The sequence below is a fragment of the Heterodontus francisci genome, chromosome 26 (assembly GCF_036365525.1).
Source record: "Heterodontus francisci isolate sHetFra1 chromosome 26, sHetFra1.hap1, whole genome shotgun sequence".
Taxonomy (NCBI): Eukaryota; Metazoa; Chordata; class Chondrichthyes; order Heterodontiformes; family Heterodontidae; genus Heterodontus; species Heterodontus francisci.
The window spans coordinates 26612728-26627251 of NC_090396.1; the positions used below are offsets into that span (position 1 = coordinate 26612728).

General features: G+C 42.6%; 1 protein-coding gene across 1 annotated transcript in view; it reads left to right on the plus strand.

Annotated features, from left to right (window-relative positions):
- LOC137384540 (glucagon-like peptide 2 receptor) overlaps window positions 1–14524 on the plus strand; it is a 78027-nt gene that overhangs the window by 43536 nt on the left and 19967 nt on the right. Inside the window, exons 6-9 of the mRNA XM_068058682.1 lie at window positions 589–745; window positions 2008–2167; window positions 8080–8140; window positions 10264–10333. Coding sequence (XP_067914783.1) covers window positions 589–745; window positions 2008–2167; window positions 8080–8140; window positions 10264–10333 — 448 coding nt within the window. The remainder of the gene's footprint in view (window positions 1–588; window positions 746–2007; window positions 2168–8079; window positions 8141–10263; window positions 10334–14524) is intronic.

The following is a 14524-nucleotide window of genomic DNA, read 5'->3' on the forward strand; positions in this document are numbered from 1 at the left end:
TAACTATGTTTTGGTTGCTAGTTGTTTCCATTTGTTCTAATCTCTTAACAGTTATTTGTCCAATTTCATTTCTCTGGACTAGATAAAGCAATGCTTGTTTTCCTTGTTGGATAAGAAATATTTTGATCTAGGAACCAATCTTGGATATGTTCTAAAATAATATTCCCCATTTGGATCTCAGGGAGGTATAGAGTGCTCCCTATAATACAAACATTCCTCCTGTTCGCACCACTGAAACAGAATTGTATCCTACTTGTGCACTTTGCCTCCAAGTTATGACATGTAACTGAGGGAAGTGAACAGTCTCAAATATGTCCTTATAACAGCTGTTCAAGCTGTACAGACACTCCAACAAATGCTATGATTATTGCATAAATTAGCAGCCAAGGCAATGACTTCCTCTGTATGTCTATGTTAATTAACCTATTAAAATAGAGCATATAGGAAAATGTGGGAACAAGTACATTGGAAGAATTTCTAAGAGAATCCTTGTTTTGTGTGTCTCTATGGAAGCTACATTTTTCTCTACTTTAGTTGCAATCCAATGAGAGCTCTGATAACCTTAGTTTCTTTCCTCATTTTCTCTAGAAAGCTGCATTGTACTCGAAACTACATCCATATGAATTTATTTGCTTCCTTTATTTTGAGAGCACTCGCAGTCCTCATAAAAGATATTTTCCTGAATAACACTTACTCAAAACGTCCAGATGATGAAACGGGATGGAAGACATTTTTCAACACTGACGTAAGTGACAGATGTCTGCTTGATATCCTTGTCTTCTGGGACAGAGTTTTAACCATCCGAGAGCAATAAAATTATGATCATACATGTCTGTCGCTCTTTTGCTCCATCAGTCACAATTTTTTTTATCTGCCTCTCTCCTCTCCCTCTCTCTATTTCTCCTTCTCTTTCTGTTTGTACAACTGTCTCTTTTATGATTGTTCAATGTCCCAAGTACAATGCTGACTTTTAAAGGGAAGAGTCTACAGCCAATGAGTAAAATTTAGTTCATTATTGATCATAATACAGGAATCAGTTATACAAAGGATTCCATTCTCCCACCATAAGGCTATCTGATGGTCCAAACCTTCTAATGCAGCAACTGTTGCTCCCTCACTAGCAATAAACTCTTCTAGCATCTCTTTGTAGCACAATATATTTTCTGTATGGTTTTGTCTTGTGCATTGCTGAAAATAGAGACATATTGTTGAAGCTTTTCATCTTGCACTCATCAGGACAACTGCAAGACTAACCAATGTAAAGGAAAACAACAACTTATGAGTGCTGATTGGTTGGCAAGTGAACTCTGGTAGAGGCATTGTCATGGTGAATGCACCAGTTTACAGTGATTGACAGTTAACTGCCAAGCTTTGTTTAAAATTAGAACCAGGCAGCTTGACTCTGATTGGTCAAGGCATTGCCCTGAGGAATGAACCATCAAGTGGCTGTCACTTATTTTGCTCAGCTGAAACAGGTGCAATGTTTGTACATATTCTTTCTGTTTGCAAGGAACAGGGCCCTGCATATTAATATATGTAGCTTCCAGTACACGCAAATGCGCCACACTGCCAGCCCTACTGACTATCTTAAATTGGTTCAGTGTAATTCTTAGCACACTTCGGATTATTTAGCAAATGTTCTCCAATTGCGGAATCACATCTAACGTTGGACATTGCGATTGTCTTGATGAGTGCAAGATGAAAAGCTTCGACAACGTGTCTCTATTTTCAGCAATACTCAAGTTTTGACTTAGATTATAAGAAGGATACAATCGCAGTGCCTACTATGATATTGAGCCATGTTAAAATTCTGCTGCAGTATGACGAGCTCATATCAACATTGCAGCACAACCACTGAGTTTCTGGAATTAGTCCACCCAAACTAGTAGTACCCTCAAAAGTAAAACTGGCAAGTACTGGTACATCACCAACCTAAATGTCTTTACTGCCTATTTTAAAGTCTCATTGAAACAGCTGGTAATGAAGTTTGCACTTTCTCTCTTGCAGGTTTCCAATGGATGTAAGATGGCCCAGGTTTTCATGCACTACTTTGTTGGAGCCAACTTCTTCTGGCTTTTGGTGGAAGGAATTTATCTTCATAAAATGATAGTCTTGGCTGTCCTTTCAGAGAAAAGACTATTGAAACAGTACATCCTGATAGGATGGGGTAAGTGAAGCTTAAGTTCAAAACTTCCCCGTATTCACTGTTTAAAAATTATTTTTCTTGCTTTTGGTGGTGTCCACGCATATTTGTTACCACTCCTGAGTGTTCAAGTTGAGGCACGTGACCCCCTTCCGAGGCCTCTCATCATACAACTCTAATTTCTTGACAACGGGGAAATTAATAGCACTGCTGAAAACAATACGGGTGCTTCTCAAAGAGAAATGGCTAAGTGTTAGCTTTGGCTCAGTGGTAGCTCTCTCATCTCTGGGTCAGATAATTGCATGTCCAAGGCCCACTCCAGAGACTGGAGCATATAATCTAGGCTGACACTGCAGCTCTGAGGACGTGCTAAAGTGTTGGGGATGCCATTTGTCGGATGAAGCCCCGTTTGCCCTCTCGCAAATGAGAACTCCTGTGGTCAACACAAAAGAAACCATGGCATTATTTTGAAGAAATGCAGGAGAGTTCTCCCCAGTGTCCTGACCAATATTTATCTCTCAACTAACTGCACTGAATCAAATTACCTGGTCATTTTTTCATTGTTGTTTATGGGTGCTTGTTGTACATAAATTGCCAACCACCTTTACCCACAGTATAACTGACTACATTTTTTAAAGAAGTACTGAATTGGTTATAAAGGTCGTGAAAGACGCTATATCAATTAACGTTCTTTAACATTTTTTCTAACATACCATTTGATTATCCCTCCATCCCTAGAGAAACTTGCTTGGCCACCTTAATACGTTAAGAAGCTCATTCCTACTCAAGTGCTAAAGTAGGCTAAGACTCTGTTCTGATTCTTGTCATATTGGATATTCCTGGTCCTGGTTTTTGATCTTATTAGAAAGTTGCCAAATTTGTCTATTTTGCATTTACAATTGGATGTTGCAAGATTAGAAAAAGAGCATTTTGCATCTCTCTGTTTCCTTCCCCATATCTGCTCAGTCGCCAAGTCTGCAATTTTCCCACCTTCACAACACTGCCTGTCACCTACCAGCAAGACTCTAATTCAGGAGGTCAAAGCTACAGGTCATAGAACATAGGTGACCTGAAAGACCAGGCAACTCAGACCCATTTGCAGTTATATTTCTTCTTTGCTGTTTTTTTCTTGTTTTAATTTTGAATGTTTGAAAAGGGTTGGTCTTAATACTGATGCCTCATTGGTGGATTGAAGCTACATCAGGGCAGCAAGGTCTGTTAGTAACAGCAATTTGAGATAGATGCAGATTGATCTTAACATGGACAAAGTGCATGAATTTGGAGTTTCTATGGAGCTACTGGAGATGGTGGTGAGGAAGCCTTGCACCCTTTGCTGGCGCACATTCTAGAAAAGGGCATTCATGCAAGTGTCTCCTGCATGCACCAGAAGCAAATGTTTTGGCACTATCCTGACATCACACAGCCCGACAGGCTGATGTGATGCCAGACTTCCTAATTTGGCCCACACAGGTCCATCGAATGCATTCACTCATCACTCTCCAATGATCAGTTGCTGAGCTGCAAGATGGGCCCTGCACCAGTGTTAATTAGAGCTAAGTTGATTTTGGAAAACTTCTGCTATTGCAAAGTGTCTGGAAGTACTGTGGAGCGTTTTTAGAGCGTTTGTAGTTTGTTCCTGGATTTGGCAGATGCTGTTCTTGCATCCTCACAGGGAGGCCTGAGGATTGGGTGACCTGTTCCGACAAAGGCTGCAACAGGTGTGGGGTGACAGTGGCTCTGGTTCTGCAGCACGACAAGGAGATGGAGCACAGGCTGCAGAGAGGGAAAGCTCTATGCGATGCCCTCTGCCAAACTGGAGTCAGACTCCTCCATTTTCCTTGACACTGACTGAAGGCTGCCTGGCAGACCAGACAATGCACCCAGAATTCTGGTCAGTATGTCCCTCAGTGCTGTGCTGTATGCCATTCCATGGAGGTCCTCATCTGAGTCCCCTGTAGCAGAAATCGTCTACTCTCCGAATATCTGGCAAAGGTACTATACTTTACCCCAGCATGGCTGTAGCCCACTCATTCCCAGTGATTCATCACGTGCTGATCTCATCTCTATACTGTCGGATAAGGTACTCGCGGTGCCAGTCCTTAGCTGGTGGCTGTGAGTGTCAGACTAAGTGATGGGGCCTCTTCACCAGTGCTGTGCTGTTGCTTTCTCCCTTTCTCCTGGAGTTGCTGTGTTCGAGGAGGTGGTATTTCTTGGGTGTCTGAAAGCAGAAAATGAGAAGGAGAAGGTTAGTGTGAGGGAAGCAGGTGTGAGGTGAGAAGCAGAATGTCCATGGCCACACCATCAGCAGTTTGCTGATCATGCCAGATAGCAGGATAAGGATGAGCTGGGATTTGTGAAGGGGCATAAGGCAGGAACATACCATCATCCTTGATGTTCTCAAGTGACGCTGGATGACACGGGCTCTGTCGTAGCTGGCCCTGAGAGTCATCTGCTCTATAGCGCTCAGAAGATGCAGGCTCCTGATGGTTCTGCTCCTTTCTACTGTGTACCACCTCGTCCTGCATGAGAGAGGGCAGTATGTCAGTGATTGTGGTGCAATGTGTTTCAGTGATGTGCCTGCCACAGCTGACTAGCTGGAGGTATGTAAAGGCAGCGAGAGGTATGTATGAGGTTGGCAGCATTGGAATGTGTATGTGGGTGAGGCGGAGTACCTGAATGTTAGGTATGAGTCCTGAGTGTTGGGGATTGCTCATGGGTGAGTGATGGGACTGTGGTGCATTGAGCAGTGTGAGTGGTTGATGGTGTGTTGGGTAGGGGTTGTCATGTGAAGATGCATTTACTGACCTTGACCACCCACATGTGGTCATTAGGCTTCTTGTGGTACTGCTGCCAGATCTTTGGGGCCAGATGCCGGGGATTCACCTCCCTGGTCAGCTGCTCCTAATCCCTTCTGAGGGTTGTCCTTGAGGGCTTCCAGAACCACAATATATCTCCTCCTGCCCACCTCCACCACTAATGCCTCCAGCACTGTATCTGTACTCTGGAACCCTCTTTCTGCCCTGATGTTCCATTTTCCATTTTTTTAAATTGCAGCAATATTCTGTGCAGATTCCTTTTATGAGGGATAGACCGCCTTTAAGAGCAGAAGGCTGACTACCCCATATGCCACTAGTACAATGCTGCTTGGCCCCCTGCGGAGCACAGAGGCAGCCAGCAGTGCAGTAGATGTTCGATCCAATGCTACATTCATGGTAATGAGGTGGCAGCACCAAATTTACTTGCTCCACATGTTCAACAGAACTGAGGGTGGGCGGGTCGCAACCCCTGACCCCCACAGCCAAAAAACAGGGTAAGAAAAGAACAAAAGAACTGCATTTATGGGGTGTCCCAAAGTGCTATATAGCCAATGAAATACTTTTGAAGTGTAGTCCCTGTTGGAATGTAGGCAACGCAGCAGCCAACTTGCAATCAGCTATGTCCCACAAGCGTAATAATGACCAGATAATCTCTTTTTGTGATGCTGGTTGAGGGATAAACATTGGCTAGGACTTCCCTGCTCTTCTAAATAGTGCCATCAGTTCGTTTATGCTTACGGGGCCTCGCTTTAACATCTTATCCCAAAGACAGCACCTCAGCTAGTGAAGCACTCCCTCGGTACTGCACTGGTCTTATGTGCTCAAGTCCTGGAGTGGAATTTGAACCCACGACCTTCTGACTCAGAGGCAAGTGAGCTACCAATTGAGACACCAGAAACTTTAATCTGGAGTCTGAGGCACAATAATATATAGCATACAACCGATGAAGACAGAAACACTGGACACTCGTGCTGTAATCCATGCCTTTGGCACCTCAACATTCAACATCTCCAATGCTCTTCTGGCTGGCTTCCTGCTTCTATTTGCGTGAATTGCCACTAATGTAGATTACTGCTGGATTACTACCCTCTTCACTCACTTACAGCCCCGCACTTCCATTACACCAATTCTCACTGGGCTGCATGGTCCACTCCAAATCTATTTCAGGACTCTAACACTCACTTTCAAATGTCTCCACAGCTTCAACCCACACTACCTCAGTGGCATTTTTTAGCTCTTTGTCCTTGCTTGCACTCTCTGCTTGTCTGATACCAAGCTACTCTTTATTCCAGGCATTGCCGGTTTTAGAAAAGGCTTAAAAATCCTTCCCTCTGTGTTAGGTCAATTCACTGGGGATGGGGATGGAAATTGATCTGTTACAGAAGCCAGTATATTTCATGACGTATGTAATTAGGTTATCCGGAAGTTTCTTCTTCTAAGAAAATATGCACAACTTCCATAATCCCTTCATTCGCTTCAAATTTCAGATACCTGTTATCCTTATTGTTCCTTATCAAGTCCAACTCCGATCTACATTGGATTCCAGTCTCCCACCGCCTCAAATATAAAATTCACATTTTTGTGTTTAACTCTCCAAACCTTTTACCTGGCTGTGTTCCTGGGGCCTTTGCCATCCACCTGCCGAGGGTGAAATACCCGTGGTGGCAGGAGGTGTAATGAGAAGCAATCATCCAACGGGAGGAGGCCCTTAAGTGGCAGTTAATTGGCCATTTCAGGGTCTTGATTGTCCTGGGGCGGGCAGGCCATATCTCGCCACTGCTGCCCCGCATTAAGTTGCAGCGGAGGTGTCGGGAACAAACCCTTCCCCCCCCAACTCAATTTTATGCCGCCACCACCCCACCATCCCCCCTCCCCCACCACCAGCCCGCTCACTGAGGGGGCCATAAAGTTCCCGCCAATATCTCCTTTTGTGGCTCAGTGTCATACTTTGTTGTATAACACTCAAGAAAACGTTTTGGGGTGTTTTATTAAGTTAAGGGTGCTGTATAAATATAAGTTGTTGTTGTTGTATAAATGCAGACTGTTTTTGTATTCCTGCCCTGCAGTGTGCTGTGCTTATACAGCATTCAGCATGGGCCTAGAGAGGAAAATTGCCCGATGACTTCTGAGCAATGACAGAGGACATCTACTTGTATTATATAGATTAACATGGGCTGCTGTGTGTTTCAATGATATAATCCATTTTGGAGGTTAGGATGACCTTGAATACTGATACATTGGAGGATCTTCAACCTATATCATATCCTCCATTTATAAGACTTCTCCAGAGTAGTAACAGCAGAATTAGAGATGCTCGGCTGAAAACGCCATAAAGCCATTCAGAGATTTTTAAAATTCATTCACGGGATGTCTGCATCGCTGGCTAAGCCAGCATTTATTGCCCATCCCTAATTGTCCTTGAGAAGGTGGTGGTGAGCTGCCTTCTTGAACCACTGCAGTCCATGTTGGGTAGGTACACCCACAGTGCTGTTAGGAAGGGAGTGCCAGGATTTTGACCCAGTAACAGTGAAGGAACAGTGATATAGTTCCATGTCAGGATGTTGTGTGGCTTGGAGGGGAACTTGCAGATCATGGTGTTTCCATGCATCTGCTGCCCTTGTCCTTCTAGGGGTAGAGGTTGTGGGTTTGGAAGGTGCTGTCTAAGGAGATAAGGTGTTGTCAGAGTGGCGGAGGTGTAGCAAGGCATGCTGCTTTGGCCTTCCCATGACCTTGTCACAAATCCCGATTGGAGGATGTTGGTGGCCGGGCGGGGGCGCGGGTGACAGTGGTGGGTTGCTGTCCAATCACCTCTGAAGGCGCAGCAGAGATGCTTGGCTACCAGTAACTTAGATTGGCAACCTGGTGCCACACTGATGGAGATTCTGTACCCCTAACCCCTGGGGTTGGAATTTCTAGTTTCACTTGAAGCTGTTGCTTTGAGTTCTCCAGTCTTAAGAAATAAACCTTAAATGTACCCATTGAATAAAATTGTCACAGTTGCCTAGGTGTGCACTACAGCGGAATCTCCACACCAGCACCAAGTGGTCGTAGGGTAGTGTGCTTCCACACCTCAGTCGCAAGTCTTGACACAACTCACAGGTGAACTTCTTTCTCTTTCAGTGTGCCCACTATTGTTTGTTATACCTTGGACAATATCAAAGGTTATCTATGAGAACGAATGGTAAGATTTACTGAAAAGAAATTGTTTTCCTTTTTAACACTGTTAATCATTGGACTAATGTATTGTTTTGTATCCTTGAAACACACTCCAACCTTCTAACATTCTCTCAGGCTCTTGAATAGGACTCAAAAAAAGGTTTCTAATCTGATCAGTGATCCCTCTCTCACACTGAGACTTTCTCTGTTTTGCTCTCTCTCTTTCTCGCCCCATCACAAATGTTGTTGACTCCTTTAATGTTATAAATATTCTTGTGGTCAGTATTGTTCTGTGCATTTCTTTCTTGTTCCTGCTGACCTTTTACTTAAAGTTTTGAAGGTCACAATTACATCCAACTGAAAATGGCTTGTCTCATGTCTTCCTCTTCCCCCGCACCCTCTGTTGAAATCAAAATTCATTGGACAGTCTCATTATTTTCCAGAGCCTCTGAAATTCTAGAGCTCTTCACCTCCTTGAGGCTTCTGTTCATACTATGATCTTCATATTTTGAAATTCAAGTTTGACATTGCCGAGTCACTGATTTACCCAGCCTTACATTCCACTCTTTCCAACCTTAGTGATGATGTACTCTATGGGTTTTAGCCTTTAATCTTCCTCAATTTAAGAAATGATCAAGGTTTTGCAGAGCACGGTTATATTTACATGCTGACCTGTCACTGTTAGTCAGTTGGCTAATTGCCTTCATCTTTTGAATGATGTTGCTGATGACTTTCTTCAGGAGAATGACAACTCCCAAAAGGTTTCTAGCTGCGCCATGATCACAATGACAGCTGGAAGATACGTTTTGGGATGATACCCCAGCCTCCTGCCAGGGAACTTAAACAGCAACACAGATACAAAAGCAAAATGCTGCAGATGCTGGAAATCTTGAAATAAAAACAGAAAATGCTGCAAGTACTCAGCAGGTCAGGCAGTGGAGAGAGAAACCGAGTTAACGTTTCAGGTCTGTGACCTTTCACCAGAACTGGGAGAAGTTAAAGATGTAATAGGTTTTCAGTAAGTGAAAGGGGGGAGGGGGGAAGAAGAACAAAAGGGAAAGTCTGTGATATGGCGGAGGGCAGGAGAGATTAAATGTCAAAAGGTTTCAGGGGGCAAGGCCCAAGGGATTTATAATGGGACAAGTAAAGAAACAAAAGATGTGCCTAGAGGTGTGAATGGCAACATAGCAGCCATCCGGACACAAAGTGAAGGAAACAAGATGTCCAATCCCTCTGCAGCTCCATCCACACCAAGACATTCTGACAGCTCTCCACTTCTTCCTTGAATGGAGGCTCAACCAGTCCCCATTCACTATTACCCTCCTCTGCCTGGCTACACCTGTTCTCCCATTGAACAACTTTCCCATTAACTCCATTCGCTTCCTCCAAATAAAAAGTGTTGCTATGAGTGCCCATGTGTGTCCTAGCTCTGGTTTCCTTTTGTGGGATATGTGGAACATTCTTTGTTCCTGCTGTACTCAGGCCCCCTCCCTCACCTCTTTTTTTCCAGTACATTGATGACAGTTCTGATGAAAGGTCACAGACCCCGAAGCATTAACTCTCTCTCTCTCCACAGATGCTGACAGACCTGCTGAGTATTTCCAGCACTTTTTTTTAATAACTTAAATCGTCAAGTTGACATGCCAAACATGAGATGTTTCCAGCTGTTTTCCGTTGAATGCAACAGTGACCTTCTAAACTTTTGAGTATAAGGTGTTGTTTACAGTGCTTCACAAAGTAATATTCTTCTTTCACATTATTGACAGTGAAATTGGTGTACTAAGTACCAAACAACATGTGAACTTGGCTGTGGCATGTAGGCATCACACACCAAAGTACACACAAGGGTGTACACAAAGAACATAGGAAATAGGAGCTAGAGTAGGTCATTGGCCCTTCGAGCCTACCCCGCCATTCAATACGATCATAACTGATCTACCCCAACTCCACCTTCTTGAGGGTCCAAAGAGTGAAAGAAAAGCAATGTAAAAAGTACTGACCTAATTCACCATCAGAGATTAAAAGGCATGGGGAGAAAATTTGAATAAATTAACAATAATGAAACAGTGAATTTTTTTTTAATTCCTAAGATGTAATATTTAAAAAGAAATAATGACTATATTCATTACGAATACTTTTGTGTATTAGGTGCTGGGGAATAAACAGGCACATGGGCATCTGGTGGATCATCAGGGGACCAGTGATATTTGCGATTATAGTAAGTATTGAAACATTCTTTTGTTGGTATATACAGAAGTAAAATAATTTTTAAACACTTTCATCATCACCCATCCTATAATTTCATGTTCTGATTGATGGACAGTGTCACTTGTGTATCTTAAGTGCCAGTATCACCTGACCTCTCTGTTCTGGTTATGAAATTGTTTTTGCAGAATGTTTCAGCCCCTTTGCTGAGGAGACTCCTTAATGTGCTGTCACTCACTTTAGCTGGGAATCATCCAATTGTTATTTAATTTGTTCATGTGATGTGAGCGTCACTGGCAAGGCCAGCATTTATTGCCCATTTCCAATTGCCCTTGGGAAGGTGGTAATGAGCTGCCTTCTTGAAGCGCTGCAGTCCATGTGGTGCAGGTACACCCACAGTGCTGTTAGGAAGAGAGTTCCAGAATTTTTACCCAGTGACAGTGAAGGAATGATGATATAGTTCCAAATCAGGATGGTGTGTGATTTGGCGGGAATCTATAATGTGTAACAATCGTGTGTTATTGACTTGATGCAATCGCTTCCTACCATCTATGGTGGGGTCTGGTTGAGACTATAGTATGTAACTACAAATGCATACTTCAGAGGGAGATTAGTGTCCAAGGGAATGAACTATTTATATGATGAATTCTGGGTTGGAAGTCATAAACAACAACTTGTAGTAATTTAGCATCTTTAATGCAATAAAACATCCGGAGGCACTTCACACCTGACACTGAGCCACATTAAGAGATGCTAAGGCAGATAACCAAACTATTGGTCAAAGAGGTAGATTTTTAGGAGTGACTTAAAGGAAGAGAGAAGTAGAAAGGTGGGGAGGTGCAGAGAGAGAATTACAGAGCTTAGGGCCAAGGCAGCTGAAAATACAGGTGCCAATAGTAGACAAAAGGGTACTAGCAGTAGAGTTTTGGATCAGCTTATGTTTATGGAGGGTGATAGGTGGGAGGATGGCTAGGTGAGCATTGAAATAGTCAATCTGGTGGTAACAAATGCATCAATGAAGGTTTCAGCAGCAGGTAGGCGGTGGCAGGGGTAGAGAGGGGCCAAGTTACAGAGGTGGAAACAGACAGTGATGGAGAGGATATGGGGTCAGAAACTCAGTCAAATAGAATGGCAACATTGCTAACGGTCTCATTCACTCGTTCAGCCTCATACAGTTGCCAGGGAGGGAGATTGTAGGGAACGGAGTTTGTGACAGAGACAATAGCTACAGTCTTCCAAATATTTAATTAAAGGAGATTTCTGTTGAATATTGGATACAATAAACCAATGTGAAACTTATTGCTTGTTTGCAAGTCTCTCCATGGCCTTACACCTTCCTACCTCTGTAACCTCCTCCAGCCCTATAACCATCCAAGATCTCTGCAGTCCTACAATTCTGGCCTCTTGTGCATCCTGAATTTTCATTGTGCCATCATTGGCAGCCTTGCCTTTAATTGGCTAGTTCCAAAACTCTGGAATTCCCTCCCTAAACTTCTCTGCCGCTCGAGCTCTCTCTATTTTCTCCCTTAAATGCTCCTTAAAAACTTATTTGATTAATCTTTTAATTACCTGTACTAATATCTCCTTACGTGGCTTGGTGTCACATTTTGTTTGATGCTCATGTGAAGCTTTTCTAGATGTTTTACTGTGTTAAAGGTGCTATATAAATGCAAGTTATTGTTGTTGAGGCTGTGGGGATTCCCAGGATTCTGCAGACAGTGTAGGAGAAGATTTGTTTGGTGACAATAGCAGAACTGAACATACATACGAACATACGAGCAGGAGTAAGCCATTTGGCGTCTTCGTGCCTGCTCTGCCATTTAATAAGATCATGGCTGATCTGATTGTGGCCTCCACTCCACTTTACCACCGACGCCCGATACCCTTTGACTCCCTTGCTGGTCAAGAATCTATCTACCTCTGCCTTAAAAATATTCAATGACTCTGCCTTCACCAATGTCTGGGGAAGAGAGTTTCAAAGACTCACAAGCCTCAGAGAAAAAAATTCCCCTCATCTCCATGTTGAATGGGCGACCTTATTGGTATAAACCTTCTCTGCAATGCCTCTAACGTATTTATATACTTTCTCAAATAAGGTCAAAACTGTACACAGTACTCCAGATGTGGTCTCGCCTATATCCTATACAACTAAAGCAAAACATCCCTACTTTTATAATCCATTTCCTTTGCAATAAACAACAACATTCCATTTACCTTCCTAATCACTTGCTGTATCTACATACCAACCTTTTGTGATTTATGTACTAGGACACCCAGATCCCTCTGTACCTTAGAGTTCTGCAATCTCTTTCCACTTAAATAATATGCTGCTTCAATATTCTTCCTGCCAAAGTGGTTAACTTCACATTTTCCCACAAAATACTAAATTTGCCAAATGTTTGTCCACTCACTTAACCTATCTATATTCCCTTGCAGATTCCTTATGTCCTCTTCACAACTTACTTTCCTACCTGTCATCAGTAAATTTAGCAACCATACATTTGGTCCTTTCATCCAAGTCATTGATATAAATTGTAAATAGTTGATGCTCCAGCACTGTGGCTCTCCTCTAGTTACAGCTTGCCAACACAAAAAAGGGCCATTTATCCCTACCCTCTGCTTCCTGTTAGCTAACCAGTCCTTTATCCATGCCTACACCGTGAGCTCTTATTTTGCTTAGTGACATTTGATGTTGTCAAATGCATTCTGGAAATCCAAGTACACCACATCCACAGGTTCCCCTTTATCCGCGTTATTTGTTACTTCATCAAAGAACTCCAACAAATTAGTCAAATATGACTTCCCTTTCATAAAATCATCTTGACTCTGCCTGATTACATTGAGATTTTCTAAGTGCCCTGCTTGATAATAGATTCCAGTATTTTCCCTATGACTGATGTTAAGCTAACTGGCCTGTAGTTTCCTGCTTTCTGTCTCCCTCCTTTCTTGAATAGAGGAGTCACATTCATTATTTTCCAATCAGATGGGACCTTTCCAGAATCTAGGGAATTTTGGAAAATTAAAATACATGCATCTACTATCTCAGCAGCCACTTCTTTTAAGACCCTAGGATGAAGTCCATCAGGACCTGGAGACTTGTTAGCTTTTAGTTATAATAATTTTTTCAGTACCTTTTTCCCTGGTGATTTTAATTGTTTTAAGTTCCTCCCTCCCTTTCACCTCCTGATTCATAAGTATGTCTGGGATGTTATTTGTATCCTCTACATGCAAAATATCTGTTCAATTCATCCACCATCTCCTTATTTTCCATTATTAATTTCCCAGACTAACTTTCTAGAGGACCAATGCTCACTACTTTTTTCATTTTGAAATACCTGTAGAAACTCTTACTTTCTGTTTTTATATTTCTAGCTAGCTTTCTCTCATACTCTAACTTCTCCCTCCTTATTACTCTTTTAGTCATTCTTTGCTGTTCTTTATATTCCACCCAATCTTCTGACCTGCCATTCATCTTTGAGGAATTATATGCTTTTTCTTTTAATTTGATACTATCTTTAACTTCCTTAGTTAGCCATGGCTGGAGTGTCCTTCCCTCAGAGTCTTTCTTTCTCATTGGAATGTATCTTTTCTGAATATTCTAAAATATCTCTACTGACCTATCCCTTATCCTAATTTGCCAGTTTACTTTATTTTACATCATTTGCAAATTATTCAGCAGGTATATACTCAGTTGTTTAAAACAGTGTGAAGTTTCACTGAGTTAATCTGCAATATAATCCCTCACATTCAGAAATGGCAGCCTGTCATTTTGTTCCAATCTAATTCCCCAGGAGCACCTTAACAGGAACCCACCTCCTTCACTCTGAGTAACAGGTGTTCTGGCCAATCTGCTTCCCCAGCAGCTCTTCAACGGGCTGGAAACTGACCAACCAATGCCACTGAACAGCAGCATTTATGAAGATTATTTCAGTTGTTAGAGGCTCACGCTCAGAACTTGCTCATTCGGTTTAAGTATTTCTGTTTTAATTGGTGGTGAACTTTGTCCTTCTGATGAGACAATGTAGCGGACCCTTTGAAATCTACTGTCAATCCTCTAGGGGGGTCACAGACCACTGTTTGTGAACCCCTGCAATAAACCACCCTCAGTGACACAAACTATGACCAGGAGGGGCAGTGAGGTGACCTGTTTGTTAGTCACCAATGTAAAGTACATAAATGGTGTATTCACTCACTGTATGATTTT